Raw genomic sequence first — 16,606 nt, 5'->3', positions numbered from 1 at the left:
GCAGGTTCTGGCCCGAGTGTAATTTTCAAGGACCTGTTTCAGTGATTCATAAACCACTGTGCGTGTCTGGGTGCTTGAATGAAAAATTGCTTAGAGTGAGCACGCCGCAGCGTAGCCCGGGCTGTTTCGATGGGCGCTTGGTGCCGTGGTTGGCGCTTCCTCCCCGCCGTGAGCGGTTGCTCCTCCCGCGCTCCCACGGCTGCGGCTGAGCGTCAGCGCGTCTCCGGCCCGGCCGCTCGAGCAGCCGCAGCCTGCCCAGGGCGTTCTCCCGCGCAGGCGCACGCACGCGCTCGCGTTGCCGTGCCGCGTGGTCGCAGCGAGCGGCTGCGTCGATGCAAACCCTGCTGGACTTTGCTGCGGCGCCCGGGCGGCGTTTGCAGCGCGGCCGAGCATGCTCTGACGTGGCCCTGTCGGGGTGGTTCCTGTCGCTGTCGCGTGTGTCCCTGTGCGCGCTGTGCCCTGTGCCCGCGGGAGGAGAGCGCCTCGTGCTCGCGCTTCGCTCGTAACATCGGCTGGATTGGGCCTGGCTGCGTCCCGGGCTTCTCTCCGCAGACGGTCTCGCTGCCCCGTGCCGCTGGAGCACTTTCTGCCAGACATGCGGGGCCAGCCGCGGGTTGGGTTAGCAGGAAGGTGTTGAAGGGTTTGTGCTTGGACTCAATGATCTTCGAGGTCTTTTCCAGCCATAACGATTCTGTGATTCTCTGGTTCCATGTCCCAGCTCCTGCGCTGCCCTCTGTGCTGCCTCATGCTCTGCTGGGCTCCAGCCTTGCGCATGCTGCGTGAAGCATCTCCACTCCCAAGCTGGGAATGCCCTTCCCATGTCCTGGGCCGCCTTGGGTGGCTGCAAGGATCAGGAGGGCCTGCCACAGCCCTGCTCCCTGCCAAGCCCATCGCGTCCCACGGGGCTGACCGAGGGCAGACCCTCCGAGGGCCCTTGGAGGAGCCCCTGCTGGGTGCATCCTCGCGCCGCGTGGGGCTGATTCAAGCCCCACACTCAGCAAACAGCAGCCTCAGTCCCTAGCGGAGCTGCAGGTGGGGGTTGCCTCCACGGGGTCCCCATGCAGATCCAAGTGTGTAAAATCAAAGTAGGGCCAGCAGGATTTCTCTCCCCCGTGATACTGTTGTGGGCTTCCCGTTCCCCACTGCCCGCTCTGTAACGGGGCCATAGAATTCTCTGTGCCACGCTGTGACATTTACTCTAATCAGTGCATCTAAAACCATGTCGCAGACCCAGAAATCCCGTGGCCTCAGAATTAAATCTCTAACCCCTGCGTAATCCTCGCCGCAGCGAGGGGTCCGCGCGGCCGCCCTGCAATCTGGCACCGCGCGGGGTTCTTCCTGGGGGCATTGCCCCAGTTCTCTGCCGATGGTTTATTGCAACCTCCCTGCTCTGCCCTGGTCTCCCGGCTCCTGCTTTGCCAGAGGAGGGGAGCGTGGGTGGGCTGGGGCTTGTTGGAGCTTTGAGGAACCGTCCCCAAGCGTCATCCTTCCCGTTTCGCTGCCGTTTGCTGAAGGTCTTGCCTGCCGAGCAAGCCTGCGCTGGTGCTGTCGGCTCTGCTGCCTGTCACACCTGCTCCCTGGGAAGGTCCCCGCGCGGCTGTGGTGATCAGAGTGGTCTGGGAAAGCAGAGGGGAAGGAGGTGACTCCAGTGGCCTCTCCCCGGTGCGTCTTGGAAGGAGACGGGGCCTGTGCGGAGACTCCCTGCTGCCGGCAGCATGCGGCAGGGAAGCCGAGCAGCAGCTCGGAGCGTCCCAGGGAAGCGCCTGTCTCCTGCATCTGGGCTGCATTCGGACAGCGCTGCTGGCTGGAGCGGTAAGCAAATGCTTCCCTGGTTCTGCACCAGAGAGCAAGGCCCTGGGAGCCCGACCGGCCGCTCCCGCTGCGTGGGCCGGCTCCTTATGCTGCTGCTCAGGCCTGCAGCGAGCGACCTCCCCGTGGCGCGGCCAGGGCGCGCTGGGGCGGTGGAGGAGCCCCGTTAGCGCAGCTGCCTCGCAGGCTCCGCGCTGCGGCCGCGCTGATCCCCGCGCTGCGGCCGGTGGGTTATAGAGCGGGGCAGCACTGCTGCAGGGGCTCTCGCTGCGTGCTGGGCTGTCCTGACTGCTGCTCTGGGTGGGTTTGTCTGAGCTCCACCTGGATGGGTTCATGTCTGAGCTCCACCTGGATGGGTTCATGTCTGAGCTCCACCTGGATGGGTTCGTCTCTGGGCTCCACCTGGATGGGTTCGTCTCTGGGCTCCACCTGGATGGGTTCGTGTCTGAGCTCCACCTGGATGGGTTTGTCTCTGGGCTCCACCTCCCACCAAATGCGTTCAGGAGACGGGCGGCTGAATGAGTCAGCGTGGCCTTGGCTCGCCAGGATGACTTGAGCAAACGGAGAAGAGCTTGTAGCTTTAGTGTTGCTTTGTAACCGCTACGGTGGTAAAAGTGTTTTTAGTTACAGTTAGTGCGGTTGCTGGCCCATTCGTTGGGACAGTGGCCATTGCCACGTATGTGAGCAGGTAACAGAAGAGGCTTCTTTTGCACCTTTCCTACCAAGAGCCTCCACTGACTCTCCAGCTTCTTCCAATTACCTGCTCTGGGGCTAGTTAAGCTCTCCTGAGGCCTGTCTCAGGGAGGGGAAGGTTGGTGTCTTCATTGTGTTGAGGTGGATGGACCAGAATAACACAGTGAGTGAGGAGGAGAGACCCTCTCCCCCGGGGAGACAGCCCGTGAGTCCCCGTCTGACTCCTACCGTCCTGCCACTGTGGTCCCTAGGGAGGAGCAGGCCCTGCTGGGTGCAGGTCACCCCGTCGCGCGGGTCCTGCAGCAGCTTTGGGAGCGAGATCCTGCCCGGCCCTCGGCTCGCTGCGTGGGTGTCCGGGATGCTGGTGTTAACAGAGCGCAGAATGTCCCTGCAGGTCACGGGGATGTGGGGGAGCACGCGGTGCTGTGGTGCCTTCATGTTCCCCTTTGGGGCCTTGGGGAACTTTCCTGTGCATTTCTGTGATAGCCGTTTCCCCTGGATCCAGGACTCCTTCCAGGTGTAGTGTAGAAGGATGGAAAAGCACCAGGGAATGGGATGCTTCTCAGCATCCGAACCATCTCCTGTCCCCACAGGTTTTGGATGCTGTTCTGCTTCCCTTAGCTGCTGGTTTACCGTGGGTGTATCCTGTGCGTCCCCTTGTTTCCATGGCCGGATCGCGCTCGTGCTCCTGATGAGCAAGCGGTGAATGACCTGGCGAGGGGCTCAGGCCAGCGCCGCCTTCCCGGCGCTCCCGCTGCCACCAGTCCTGTGGACCGGCCACGGGGAAGAGCGGCGCTCTGCCTCGGGCAGGGATGCTGCCGAGGGCCAAGGGGCATTCCAGGGGGCTCGCAGAGATCTGCTGCCATTTCCGCAGCCCGTGTTGATAGCGACGTTTCTCTGTTGCTGCTCCCCGTGGCGTCTGGACGGGCTGTCCCCAGGCCCCCGGGTGGCCGTGGCGGCGGATGCCTCGACGCAGACTCGCATCTCGGGGCCATTCCATCGCTCGTGCAAGATGATGCTGGGATTCAGGCTGTCCCTGTCCTCCCTCTTTGCGCTCCTTGTGTTTTCCCTTTAGGTTTCTGATCCAAGTGTTTTAGTAGGAGGGAGACGTTCTCTCTCTCTTGCTGCAAATGCTTGGGGCATCTCGCTGCTCCAAATACAAACTGCCAGTTCCTGCTCTGTGCCGTGTGACTGGAGCACTGACCCGGCCTTAACGTGTTCGGAGCTCGCAGGACCTGGCTGAGGAGGCGAATCAGAAGTCACCTTCCCTTTGGAGGGTTTTTTTGTGCTACGTGCAGATGCGTCCCTAGGCCTGAGGAATCCAGGAAGGAAGCGAGCACTTCCCTTTGAGGCATGAGAGACAACTTGCACAACGTGGAGAAGCTCTTTGCTCCAACCAGCGCACAAAGAGCTCTTGAAGTGTTACTCACCTTAAAAAAAAAACAGAGATGACTGAGCACATCTGGCAGCTTCCCTCTCTTACGTAGCTTCTGGACAATGAAGTGGTTCCTCTCCTGTGCCGTCAAAGGAGGGATCTAGGTGGCCAGCAGCAGATGTGGCTCCTCGGAACAGTCTGTGCTTCCCTGGTGGGCTTGTTCCTTCCCAAACTCACAGATCTGCAGGGTTCATTCCTCTGGGATATTGGGGCAGGTCGGCTGCAGGTGCGATCACGTTCCCTTGGCACCCGTGCATGTCCTCGGGGGCGACGACATCCCCGGGAGAGCAGCCTGGCCAGGCCGTCGTCATCCCCCGCGGCTGTAACATGGCTCACGCCGATGGGCTCTTTGGCCTCGGCGCCACAGCCGGCGCTTTCGCTCTAATTGAGTCTGTGATCCACATATCCGACGTGGCCTGTGTGCTCCCCGTGGGGTCCAGGCTCAGCGTGGGGACGTCGCTGCCGTGCGCTCCGCAAGGCAGGCGACCGTTCCCCACGGGAAGGAGCGGAGCAGCCTGCTCACATGGGCCATGTTCTCGCCTGGCAGGACACAGGTCACCTGGGAGGATGGTTTTCAGCTGTATAAATGCTCTGCAGGACTTTGACAACATTCCTTCTCATCTGAAATAAGCTGTGAAATCTGCTAAGTTTGCCGTGACAAATGTGTGAAATCTGCTAAATTTGCCCATTTTCACTGCCGCCTCAGGGCGCCGGTGTTGATGACGGCGCTGGCGGCCTCGGCAGGGCCTTGGCACCGGCCGGCCCCTTCCTGCGCGGGGGCTCCGAGCTGCTTCTGCACATGGATCCGCTCGTGCGGGTCGGCCGCGAGAGCTGCTAGCGCTGCCTGGCAGGGAGCTGCCGGCTCCCCTCGTCCCGCTCCGGCCTGGAGAAGACAAATGCAGAGGCTGGTCGTGCCCCGGGCACACGGCACCCTGGCTTCTGCCTCCTTGTCCTCGCGGAAGCCGTGGTCCTCACGGCGATGTTCACTCCCCATGCAGCACTGAATGAGGACCCCTTGTAGGAGTGACCTTGCCCTGGCGGAGGAGGTCCCTGTCCCTTCTGCTGCCAGGTCCCTGAGCTGCCCCTCGGGACCTGGCACCTGTCCTGCGAGTGGATGATGGCGCTTCCTTTCATCCTCACGGGTGATTTGCCAGAATTGCAAAGATGACGAGTTGTAGGTGCCGGCTGAGACGTTCAGTGATGACAAATCACCTGGCTTATCTTTCCTGGGAGGGCTGCTTTTCTTTTTTTAAACGTGCCTGCTGGCAAAGCTGAGAACATCTTGGCCAGCATCCTCCAGCCTTGCCTCCGCGCTGGGGCAGCGCCAGGGCAAGCCGTGGTCTCAAAGGGCGAGCTCCAGGCTGCAGCTTCGGCAGCTGGACCTTCAGACCCTCATCAGCTACCGCCCTGCAGCAAAAGCTGTGGCTGCTGTGCCACGTCTGCCCTGCGAACGAGGAGAGGCTGCATCTCCCTCCCCAGCCCTGAGTTTGGAGATCAGAGTGTTTCTTGCTGCTGAGGACCGTTACTGGAGACAGGTTGGGCCAGCACATGGTGCCAAAGTCTCTCACCTGGGCAAGGAAAGTTCTTGGCTGCACATAGGGTGCACGAGGGAATGGTGCACAGCTGAGGGTGGCAGCCTGCAGGACCCGGTGCTGCTCCTGGATGGGGGCACGGCCGGAGGAGCAGCCGCCACAGCTGAAGGGGTAGCTGTCCCTGTCACCTTCGGTGGCTGAATGCAACCCCAGCACAACTCAGGGAGTTTAGATGGGCTGTTTCTGGCAGGAAAGCCGATGCTTCCTGACACTGTCACTGTTTGCGTGCAGGCGAGCTTCAAGAAGCCCCCGTCTGCCGACGGTGGGGAGAACCAGGCATCCTCTTTGCGTGTGAAACAGTGCCGTGGCGCCTGGAAAGCAAAGGCATCGGGTGCTCTGCTCACCCCGCGCAACGTTCCTGCCTCCGGCCCGGCACAGGTGGGATGGGAGAGGAGACCATCCTCATCTCCTCTCCGGGCGAAGCAGCAGGACCTGAGACTGCGTGTGCAGGAAAGGGGAAGGAGTCGGTGCCTGTCCTGGCCCTGCTCCGGACAGCCCCGAGGGTGAAGCCTCATTGAACCTCTTCTCCTCTGACCTTTGCCGAAGTGGCTGTGCAAACGCAGCGCGGATTTGCAGCCGGCTTGCGCCCAATCCAGATCAGGTTCATCTGTAACTAAATTTAGCCATCACCCTCTAAGTGTTTTATAAGCCGTTTTCAAGACATTGCTCCCAAGAAAGCCAGCGGATGCAGTTGTTTTCAGTGTCCAAGCGCCGTGGGGGTGTGATGGAGTGAAGGAGCGGTGAGCTGAGACGCTGGAGTTCAGCCTGGGGTTCGTGTCCGCTCGCCCCGGGCTAATCCACGCCGCGTTGGTCCGGGCCCTGCGTGTTGAGCAGAGCCAGATCAGCACCTTGGGGGAAATCCGCCCAGCTTTGCCCCGTGCGCGCCCGGCGGAGGGTGCGAGCCGACGTCAGCAGCTGACGCGGTGGAAGGAGGATCGGGAGGGCCAACGCTGGAGAAAGGACGGGCGGCCTCGCGCGCATCCCAATCCGCCGCTGTTCGGACGGAGCGACGCGCTGGGAGGTGCCGACGTGCGGGAAGACAACGAGGGCGGTGAGCGGTGCCGCGGACGGTCCGCGTTTCCTCCCAGCGCTCCCACCGCCTGCCTGGGGTAAGGCAGCGGGAGGCTGCCCTGGCTTCTCCCGGGATGTTCTGCGGTGCCCTGCGAGCAGAGGTGCTGCCGGGGGCGGTGAGGAGCGCGCTCGGCTCAAAGCCCTTCTTGCAAGCAGCGCGCTCGCCCGCCCGGGCCAGGGTGCTGCCGTGGGGCTGAGCGTGCGGCTAACGGAGCCGTAGAGCCCCGGGCATCCCACAGAGGAGACGGTGGGGGTGGAGCTGGCACTGGAGCAGCCCAGGGGTCACATCCTGCACTGGGATGTGCAGCACGACCTCCAGGCCTCCTGCCAGCCTGTAGCTCGCTGCTTCCCCGCGCTCCTCGGGAGCTGCTCCGGGCCCCGCAGCGCTCCGGGCACAGGGATGCGGCCGCCAGAGTCCCTGCTCCAGCTGGGAGAGGGACAGCAGCGGGATTTGGCCCAGGGCAGGCGGGCAGTAGTCAGGAGAGGTGAGTGGTGGCGCGTGGCACATGGAGGTGAACGTGGATTTGGGGGTTATTTAAGGTCTGCTCACTGCTGCTGCCGCCTTTCTGACTGCACCCCTTGGTGCTCGGCCTGTCTCCACCTTGGTCTGCAGGACACTGTAGATTCCCTTTTCTCCAAAAATGCTTCTTGTCCCACGCTTTCAAAGCCCTCAAACCGCCCCCCCAAGCTGGGTGCGAGGCCCTGCACGTGTGAAAACCGTATCCCAGAGCCTGCAGGGGCTGGGAAGCTGCTGGAGCAGGTGCTTCGTGTGCTGACCTGCTGGGAGGGTCTGGGCTCGGAAGCGCTGGGCCTGGGGCTTCTCCTCGACTCCTGCCCTGCCGCCCAGCCCGTATCCCCAGCCTGTGCTGCCTTGCAGCGTGGAGAAACACTCGTGGAGACTATCTCGTGGTCCTGCCGGCCCTTCTCCTGCGCTGAGCCTGCCCCGGGGCTGCTGTGCTCAGGGAACGTCCTGTCACTCCGCTTCCCGAGCAGCTGGTGTCTGCAGAGGCTCTCCCCGTCTGCCCCCAAGGCTCAGGGCCTGCTCGTGGCAGGACACCCCCTCTCCGACCCCGACGCTCCTCTGCCTTCACTCCCCGCTCCCTTGGGACCGTTCTCAGCCCCCCTTTTCTTGCTTTCCTCTGACCGCACAAGCGCTCTCAGATCCCTTGCTGCCCGTCCTGGGCTTGTCCCTCAGTCCCCTCTGCTGCTGCCTGAATTTCCCTCACCCTCACGGTTGCCCCGTTCCCACCCGTGGTTGCCCTGTGCCCTCCACACGGTGCTCACAGCATTTCCCCATCCTCACCCTTGCACTGCTCACTCGTTTCCTGTTTTCTTCGGCTTTTGATCTGCTCTGTGGCCATCTCTCACTCGCCCTGACCTGCACTTTGCTGCCATTGGTCTCTTTCTCCTTTTCTCCCTGATGTCCCATTTGCTTCTCATCTCACTCTTCCTCAGTCTTTCCACCTACTGCTGCCACTTGGCCTGGTGCTTCCAGCTATTTCTTGGGCATTAGCTCCTGGTGATCCCGTAGCTCCTTCAGTCTCCTCTTGTCTTTCCCTCAGCCTCTTTGCACCCTCTCAGTGCTGGAGAACTTGCTGCCCTTCTTCCTTCTTCAGCTTCTCTTCCTGACCTCCCTTCTTGTCCCTGCGCTCGCTTCGCTTCTCCCTTTGCCACCAGCCCCGTTTTCTGTCCCTATCCGCCTCCTCCTCCCTTTCTCACGTGCTCGGGGACTCCTCACCCTCCCCAGGCCGTTCCTGCCTCGTGCTGCTCGCGGTTTGCTCAGGGCTCCTGCCCCTTGCTGCTCCCTGAAGCAGTGGTGCCTGTCGCTGGGGTCAGCGGCGTCACGTCCCGCGGTGGAAGGCACCAGCAAGTTGACCGGTATCGATTGCTTGTGGCAGCTGGGAGGGCTGCGGGCACGGAGGCCGTGGCAGAGCCGTGTTTACCGTGCGTGTTTCTGAGTTTTGGGAGGAGATCTGCGTGCAGGAGCCTTGGCTGCCGCTTGCTCATGCAGCCACTGCCACCCTTGCAGCTGCAGCTGCAACATGATGTCCCAGCGGGCCGCCCGGTGACGGCTGTGGAGAGGAGCAGGGAGCAGCCGGAGCCGCCGCGGGCGCCGAGCAGGGCTGCAGGCGCGAGGCCGGTGCGGGGCTGCTGGCTCTGGCCTTGCGGCGTTGCGTGTGGCGCCTCAGGGGCTGCAGCCATCAGACGGGTGGAGAAACGGTGCGGATTGCGCAGGTGCAGGTTTATTGTGGTTTCATTGCTGTGTGGTGACTGCAGAAGAGGGTTTTGGTTGCCTGTAAAGAGGGAGCTCAGGGCATCCCTTGCGCCAGGGCCCCAGATGCTGCCCCGTACGGCCCGGGCAGCAGCAGGGCCTCCACTGACACCTCCGTCAATCAGGACCAGCACCGTTGAGGTCAGGGCAGTGACGCTGGTGCAAGAGGTGCTCATGACAGCAGGACCAGGCACCTGGCCCTGCAGTCACAGCACAACTGGCTGGGCACACACAGAGCCGTGGGAAGGAGGAGGGCCCCAACCACCAGGCCTTCCTCCCGTTCTGTGCTCATCCCGTAAAAACAGGGGTTCGGGAGAGAAGGATGAGTTGTGCTGCGGCACCAGCAGTTCCCATCAGGCCTCTGCACGGGTTGACGAGCATCTATAGCTGCAGGAGCCTTTCACACTCTGCACCATTTGCTATGAAAACAGATCAGTAATGCCCGTTTGCTGGGCCTTAGGCTGATGCTTGCAGCTAGGCGTCTGTGTTGGAGAACCTCTGGCTCGGGATGTTCTCTGGAAATACATCAAAACACCCATTTTTGCAGTGGCAGAGGGTAGCAGGAGGAGAGAGTCCTCCATCTTCCGCCCCCCATTTCCGTGTGGTTCCTGACGTCCCACATTGCTCTAGTAAGCTGAATTACCCCCACGCTCAGCAGTAACCCCCAGCCCTGAGCGCGTGGTGCGCGTTTTCGTACAGTCTCAAACAGCCGGACGTCAGGGTGTTAGTTGTGCCCGGTTGTAGCGGTGGGTTGGGGAGGGCAGGGGCTGTCCCGGGGGGATCCACCAGTGGTGCTGCCCTAGCCTAGGGAAGCCTGTGGGGTGACACCGGGTGACACCGGCGAGGAGAACGCCTTGGCCGTGAGCGACGCTGCTGTTTGGCCACGCTGGGCCCGGCCCGGAGCCCCGCGGGCAGCGGCTCTCAGCAGGGTCGCTACATGCGCGGGCTCCGCTGGGTACCGAGCTGTGCTGGGGCGACCGGGACAATACCTCGTGCAACCAGGCAAGCGAACAGTGCCCGGACGGAAGCGGAGCCCTTTGCCTGCTCCTGGGCTCACGCTGCGGCCTCGTGGCCCCACAAGGAGAGCCCTGGGAGCCAGTGGCAGGCCCAGGCATCTCGCCCTTCCGCAGATCCCCCCTGTCCTCGCCGTGCCCTGTCATCCCCTAAATCCACGTGGACACAAGTTGTGGGGTGCAGCGAGCAGCGTGGTCCTGACCGGTGCTTGGGTGAGGCTGCTGCGGAGGCCGTGAGGCTGCTGCGGAGGCCGTGGCCTCCTGTGTGGCATCCTGGGAAGCTGTGGAGGCAGATTTGGCAGCGTGAGGGTTGTCCAGGACCTTTCTGAAACCTCCAGACCTGCCACCCATCTCCCTGGAGGTGTGAGGGAGAGTGTGTGCAGCACTGAGGGCTGCCTCTCAACAGCATGGACCTTCCAACATGGATGTGGATGAAATCACCCTGTGGATTTCCTTTCTGTAATGGGATGGTGGGGTCCTCAGAGAAACTCCCTGGAGCCCCAAGACAGGATGACCAAGGTTTTAGCCATTACAATTCTTATTTAGGACACTGACTGACCCTGGGATTTCTTCTCTGCTTCCTTTGCGCTTCCAGCTCCCTCGTGCAGGGCTGGGAAGGTCTGCTTTCACCTCGCTCATCCGTTTCTCTGTAATTCACCCTCGTACCAGAAACATTCCCCTAACACTCCTGAAAACAGCCTTTAATTGCAGCAGGATAATTGCAGGTGATGTGCTGGTGCCTCGTTTGAAAGCCTTGGAGCTGCCGTGCCCGGGAGCCGGCCGTCTCCGTATCACATTCCACTGGAATGGGGATTCGGGCGCAGGCAGGATGAGAGCAGCCCTCCGGAGCAGGGAAGGAGCTTGCCCTGGCCGCCAAGGTCAAGGCTCCGATCCCATTACCTGCCAGCGCGGTGTCATCCTCTACTGCAGGCAGCAGCGCCGCAGAGGGGGCCGGCGTGCCCGCGCGGCGGGAGGCCTTCGGAGCGGGCGCTCCATCCTGGGTCACCAGCAGCAGAGCTGATGCGCTGGTCGCTGCTCTTCCCCTCTGCCTTGCCCCATTAGGACGTGATTCCCAGCCTGTCTCCTCGTGCGACCTCACCGGCATTCCGGCATGGTGCTAGCAGGGCTGGGGTAGGTACGTGGCTCCCTGTAGCCTTGGCAGCGTTTCTGAACTGCCACCGAGCATCCCTGATGGGACAAATGGAAACGCAGAGGCCGAGAAGCGAAGGCCCTAGGACAAGCCTTTGCTCAGAGCTTGTAAATGCTTCTCAGCTGAGTTATTTCTGCCTGGCAAAACTGTGTGCGATTGCATCTCGTTAGAGAGCCTTAATGATGCAGAATAATGATGTGTACTGTCCCTCACCCCGGGGATGCGTAAACAGACCAGGCCACGCTTGTGAGAGGAGCAGGTCTGCACGAACGAGCAGCCTGGAAATGCACCATCCCCCTGGCACGAGCTGCTTGGGCTGTCCTGGGACCAGGCTCTGCAGCGGGAGCAGTCCGGGGCTGCAGCGGGTGACTTGGGCAAGTTGGCCAAGTCCTCGGCGCAAATATTAGGAAGCAGGAGACGGCAGAGGTGAATAGAAAGTATTTGATGTGTCAGGGTATTAATTCCCTCAGTTTTGTACTGTTTAATCTAAAACATGAAAACCTGTAGCTCATTATCGCTTTCCTGCTGGCTCGTTCCTGATGTGTTTAAAAGAATTCCTTAAGCTGGATTAGATTCGTCGTCTTCTGTCCAATGGAAAGGCTTAAGAGTTTTGTTCTTTACTCTGCATGGAGATGTGATGGAGTGAGCCGAACATCAGGTTCCCTACAGAAACAGTCATTTTGCCTGCAGGACGCCAGTCGGCTTCCAGAAGCCTGTAAATTTTTTTGTAAAAAATCACATCTTCCAAACATGCGGAGGAGCTGAGCGTGTCCCCGCAGGCCGTGCACGGGTTGAGGGGGAGAAGAGGAGGTGCAGTCCCGCGTCTGGGCACACGTTCAGCTTCCCAGGTGCCCAGTGACAAAAGGAGGCGTGGAGCCACGGAGACTCCATGTTCCACTTGGACATAAAGATAACCCCAGCCAGAGTTCTCTCCCTCCTGGCAGGCAGCAGGAAGGCAGCTCTGGGAGGTGGCAGCGAGCAGGCGGGCGCTGCACCCCGGCCGTGCCCGCGGGACTGTCAGTGAAGAAGCAGGGGGTTCACTCCAAACGGAGCCTCTTTCCCGCAGGGGACGAGGCGGGGAGCAGTTGTGCGTCGCCCGTGGCCCTCCAGGCTGGCCTGGGAGGAGATCACTTCTGGTCCCTGTGCCCTGGGACTGGTGCCAGGTCCCTGTGCCTTGTCACAGTGCGTTTACGGGTGTTCGGATGCTGCACAGTCCAGTGCAGGGCAATGCAGTAAAGAATCGAGCCACCAGTGAGTTCTGTGCGTCCTCAGTGCCAGCATCTCTGTGTCCTGGTGGCACCGGGCAGGGACCTGTGGGTGCCACAAGAGCTCCACAAGCGCTTGAGCCCTCCACTTCTTGCTGTGCAGAGCGCGCGCGTGTGTGTCCCTGCCTGGCTGGTCCCATTCTCCTGAAAAGGGCTGCAGGAAGCCTCAGGCTTTGGGGTGTCACGGGATCATTGCAGAGGCCCTTTACCATCTCCTGGCCCCCGCAGGCAGCTCCAGGGAGGACCTGGCAGCCCTCCTGGTGTTTCCTTGGAGCAAAGGGCTCTCCAGCTCACTGTCTGGGCTTCTTTCTGTCACCTGGGGACCCCTCGTCCTGGCGCTGCTGCTTGGGCTCCCATGAATGGGGGCTGCTCTTCTTCAAACAGTGAGACCAGCATAAGAGGAGGAGGAGCAGGAGGGACCCGGACGGGGAGTTAAGATGTGTCCCGGCTGTGTGACGAGCTTTCGGGTTCCTGCCTCTCCTGCAGGCTTGCCGTGATTTCCTGGACTTAGCCGAAACTCACAGTCGGAAATGGCAGCGGGCGCTGCAGTATGAGCGCGAGCAGCGGATCCGCCTGGAGGAGACCATCGAGCAGCTAGCCAAGCAGCACAACAGCTTGGAGCGGGCCTGCCGGGGAGCCCCCGGCCTGGCCTCGGGCGGCGCGGGCATCGCCAACGCTGCCAAGGGTGAGTGGCTCCGGGATGGGGGCGGTGGGCATGGCTGTGGGCAGAGCCTTGGGGGAAGGCAGGGAAAAGGGGTTTTCCATTGCTGCCGGTGGGGCGGGAAGGATGCCCATCCCTGTGTACCCCTGGGTTTTTCTTGTGCAAAAACTGGTTGAAAGGCAGCGGTGCCCCTGGGAGAGGTGCTGCCGCAGCTCGCCCTTGCTGTGCTCCTGTGGGAGCCCTGGGAGCGCCTTGGCTTGTCCTGCTGCTCTTGCGTGGGCACTCGTGTCTCCCCGGGCTTTGGGACGTGGGTGCAGGCGAGGGACGTGTCCCCGGAGCAGTTTGCCCACCTGTGCATCCAGACGGCCGACGGGCCATATCCCTGACCTGTGGGTCGTCTCTGGCTGCTGGACGGTGGGTTTATTGCTCAGAGGCAACCGACGGGTCCGTCACGCTGCTCACGGGAAGCAGCAGTCCATAAAACCTAACGGCTTCTGATCTTAGTGCCGAATCCTCTCTCTCGTGCACAAGGCAGTGCAATCTGCGAGTTGAACCCTGCCATATTTCCAAAGAACGTGGACTAAGGGAGGAAACGGCTGCTGTTGGGGGGGACGGTGGCAGTGCCTGGTGTCACCCCCCTGCTGACACCTCCCAGCATGGCGGCTGGGGCGGGCAGGGGCTGAATCAGCACAAACACGGTGTGACCTGACCGCAGGCCCCACTGCGAGAGGTGGCCTTACTCTTCTGGCGGCTCAGCCCGTGCAAGAGGAACGTGGCAAGGGTGCCGGGAAGGAGGTGGCCTTTCCGCAGCGGGAAGACCAGTGAGCAGCTGAGCAGCTCGGGACGCTGCACTGAGGTGCAGGCTGGGGCGTCCCGTTCCTCCTGTCACCTGGGTGTCCAAGCCCGGCCTGGCTGCGTCACCCTCGCCCGTCCTTGCTGCTGCAGCAGCAGCACCCGGCAGCCCCAAGAATGGTCCATGTCCCTGAGCTTGCTGATGGAGAAGGACGTTGTCCATCTTCAGGTGTCACCTTGTAATGTGAACCCAAGTGGAGGGGATGGGCACAGGGGGGCCAGGCAGGGCGAGACAAGAGCAGCGCCGGGCACGGCCGTCGCTTGGAGAAGGAGGCACCTTCGGGACAGCCAGCCCCCCCCGCTGACCTTGCGTGTCCAGGCTGCTCGGTCGTGTGGGAGAGGCTGCTGGAATCATGGTTTTGAGGAGGAGCAGCCAAGCGGGTGCCGGAGCTGGAGCTCTGCTCGAGGAGCACCCAGGCAGCGGCACAGCAGGCAGGGCAGGAGCAGGCACCCCGCACCTCCAAAACGCCAGGGTGTAGCGTTCCTGGGTCACGGGGCGGTGGTGACAGTCGAGGGGCATCACCTGGGTCCCAGCGGGGTCTGCAGGGAGGTGAAGGAGCACCAGGATGGATGCCGTGTCCTGGCAGACATGCTGCTGCTGGCACGGGAGATGTTTGTGGTGCAACGGGACGTGCTCAGCACATGCCCGTGCCAGACAGAGGGTGGTTTGGAGGGGCTCCTGAGCATGCCAGGTTTGAGTAGATCAGGCAGGTTCCTGCCTTAGAGCTGAACTCAGCGGCCCGGGCGTGCTCTGCCCCAGGGAGTTTGCGGTCGCCGGGCGGGATGGAGGAGCGAGGCGGCGCGCGGGGACGTGTGTCGGGAGGAGGGTGGCTCCGCGGGTGCTGGCGGGACGGGCTAAGCCCCCGCGTGCCCGCAGGGAGCATCCCGTCCGCCAAAGGGGAAGCCAGTGACGAAGATGAGGAGACGGAGTATTTCGACGCCATGGAGGACGCGCCGGCTTTCATCACTGTAACCGCAGACCCCAAGCACCACAGGTAGGATCCGCGCCAGCCCCAGGGCTGCTCGTCTGGCTCCTCACGTGCCGAGCGTCCCCGCGGCCCTGCCTCTGTCACCCGGTGGCCTTGGCAGCGTCACCCGAGCTGGGGCGGGGAGAGGTGCTGGGCGGCCGTGCCGTCCCCGCGTGCATCCTCGGCGCTTTCTTCCCGGCAGGCGTTCTGGCAGTAACCTGAGCGGGGCCAGCGAGGGCCACCCTGAGGACTGGAACCTGGAGGACAGCGTGAGTGTGGCACGGGGACGGAGGGAGGGAGGGAGGGAGCTGCTGCGATGGCATGAGCAGAAGAGCAGGGCGTTGCGGGGCTCTCCGCGCAGTTCCCCGTTACTCCTTTGATGCAGTGTGCGTGACTGAGCAAAACCAGCGTGCCCGGAGTAGTGAGCGAGCAGCGACTGAGAGCTGGAGGCCCAGGAGGTGGCGGTTTCGGGTTGGGTCTGCTGGGAGAGTCGGCCTTAAACCTGCCTTTGTTACGCTGCTTTGCAGGTGTTTGACAGCTCCAACCAAACCAGCTACAATGAATCAACTTGCAAAGATCTCCTGCCAAAGAAAAGGAGAAGGACCCGCATCCCTGACAAACCCAACTACAGCCTTAACCTTTGGAGCATCATGAAGAACTGTATTGGCAAAGAACTGTCCAAGATCCCCATGCCTGTAAGTGCGCGTGTCGCAGCGGCCCTGCCGCCTGGTGCCAGCTGAGGGCTGTCAGGAAGGTCAGGGTCACGATATGAGCATTGAACTGAGGTCTCAACTCGGGGATGGCTCTTCGCCACACACAGGATCTGTATTTTGGCTCCTCAGGTAGGGACTGTGGAGCCTGAAAAGCACTTGAAGATGGAAGGCTTTTTTGGTCCAACTGCTTTGTGGTGGGTAGGCCAGGTGAGAGGTGTCAGCAGCCCTGCAGAGTCACGCACAGGAGGGGCAGCACCTGGGCACCCAGGGGTGCAGGAGGATGGTCTTTTATTTCTTTCAAGCTTCAGGTGGCATTTGTGCAAGGGGAGGGTGTGCAGAAGAACCAGACCTCGAGGATGCATGAGGATTGAGCTGGAGGTCTGAGAGAAGCCTGGAAGAAGTCCTTCTTGGCTGGTGGCTTCTGCTGGAGAGCTGCTCCAAAATCAGTTTGCTGAGGAGGAGCTGGGTGGTGTAGTAGCCCGGAAGGCCCTGTCAGGACAGAGAGCATGTCACCGTGTCCCTCCGGGTTGATGGTTGCAGCTGCTGTGCCTGGGTTTCTCTGGCCATGGCTGGTTTTGGAGTTGTCAGGGCTTGGTGTAGCAGTTGTTGAGTGTGCGGAGGTCCCCATACGAACTGTTGTGCATACACACAGCACACACAGCCAGGAAACAAGTGCAGCTCAAGGACTGTCCATCAAGGAAATGGCCGGTGCCCCTGGAGAAGGACCATCCCCAGGGACTGACCTGGACGTCTCGTTCCTTCCTCTAACATCTCCCGTTTCAGAGCAGAGTCCCTTGGGACTGCGGCCACCACAGGATCCCTGTTTGTGCGCAGCCACATGGGCAGTGCTGTCCTGTCCCCGTGGGCTGACAAATCAAAGCTGTTCCTCTCGCAGCCCAGTGCAGGTGGCCTGGTCAGGCAGAGGCAGCACGGCGAGGAGGAGCAGAGCTTGCCTGGCGGGAGGAAGGCTGCTGGAATCCTTCACTCCCCCCTGCGGATTTCCAGGCCACAGAGGCTGAGTGGGGCTGTCTGGGGCTGAGCGTGGAGTGTGGGTAGGTGATGGCCACCAGCAGACTGTGCTGTGATTTGGTCTGGTCTCCTTGGACTTAGCC

General features: G+C 61.8%; 1 protein-coding gene across 2 annotated transcripts in view; it reads left to right on the top strand.

Moving 5' to 3' along the window:
- OSBP2 (oxysterol binding protein 2) overlaps positions 1–16,606 on the top strand; it is a 113,743-nt gene that overhangs the window by 85,197 nt on the left and 11,940 nt on the right. For both annotated transcript variants that reach the window (XM_088532313.1, XM_088532314.1), the window contains 4 exons: positions 12,787–12,985; positions 14,691–14,808; positions 14,984–15,050; positions 15,309–15,476. In XM_088532313.1, coding sequence (XP_088388439.1) covers positions 12,787–12,985; positions 14,691–14,808; positions 14,984–15,050; positions 15,309–15,476 — 552 coding nt within the window. The remainder of the gene's footprint in view (positions 1–12,786; positions 12,986–14,690; positions 14,809–14,983; positions 15,051–15,308; positions 15,477–16,606) is intronic.

This window comes from Tinamus guttatus, unplaced genomic scaffold (assembly GCF_059628265.1).
Source record: "Tinamus guttatus ecotype Peru unplaced genomic scaffold, ASM5962826v1 Tinamus_guttatus_pri_ptg000459l, whole genome shotgun sequence".
Taxonomy (NCBI): domain Eukaryota; kingdom Metazoa; phylum Chordata; class Aves; order Tinamiformes; family Tinamidae; genus Tinamus; species Tinamus guttatus.
This window is presented reverse-complemented; position numbering and strand designations above follow the sequence as displayed.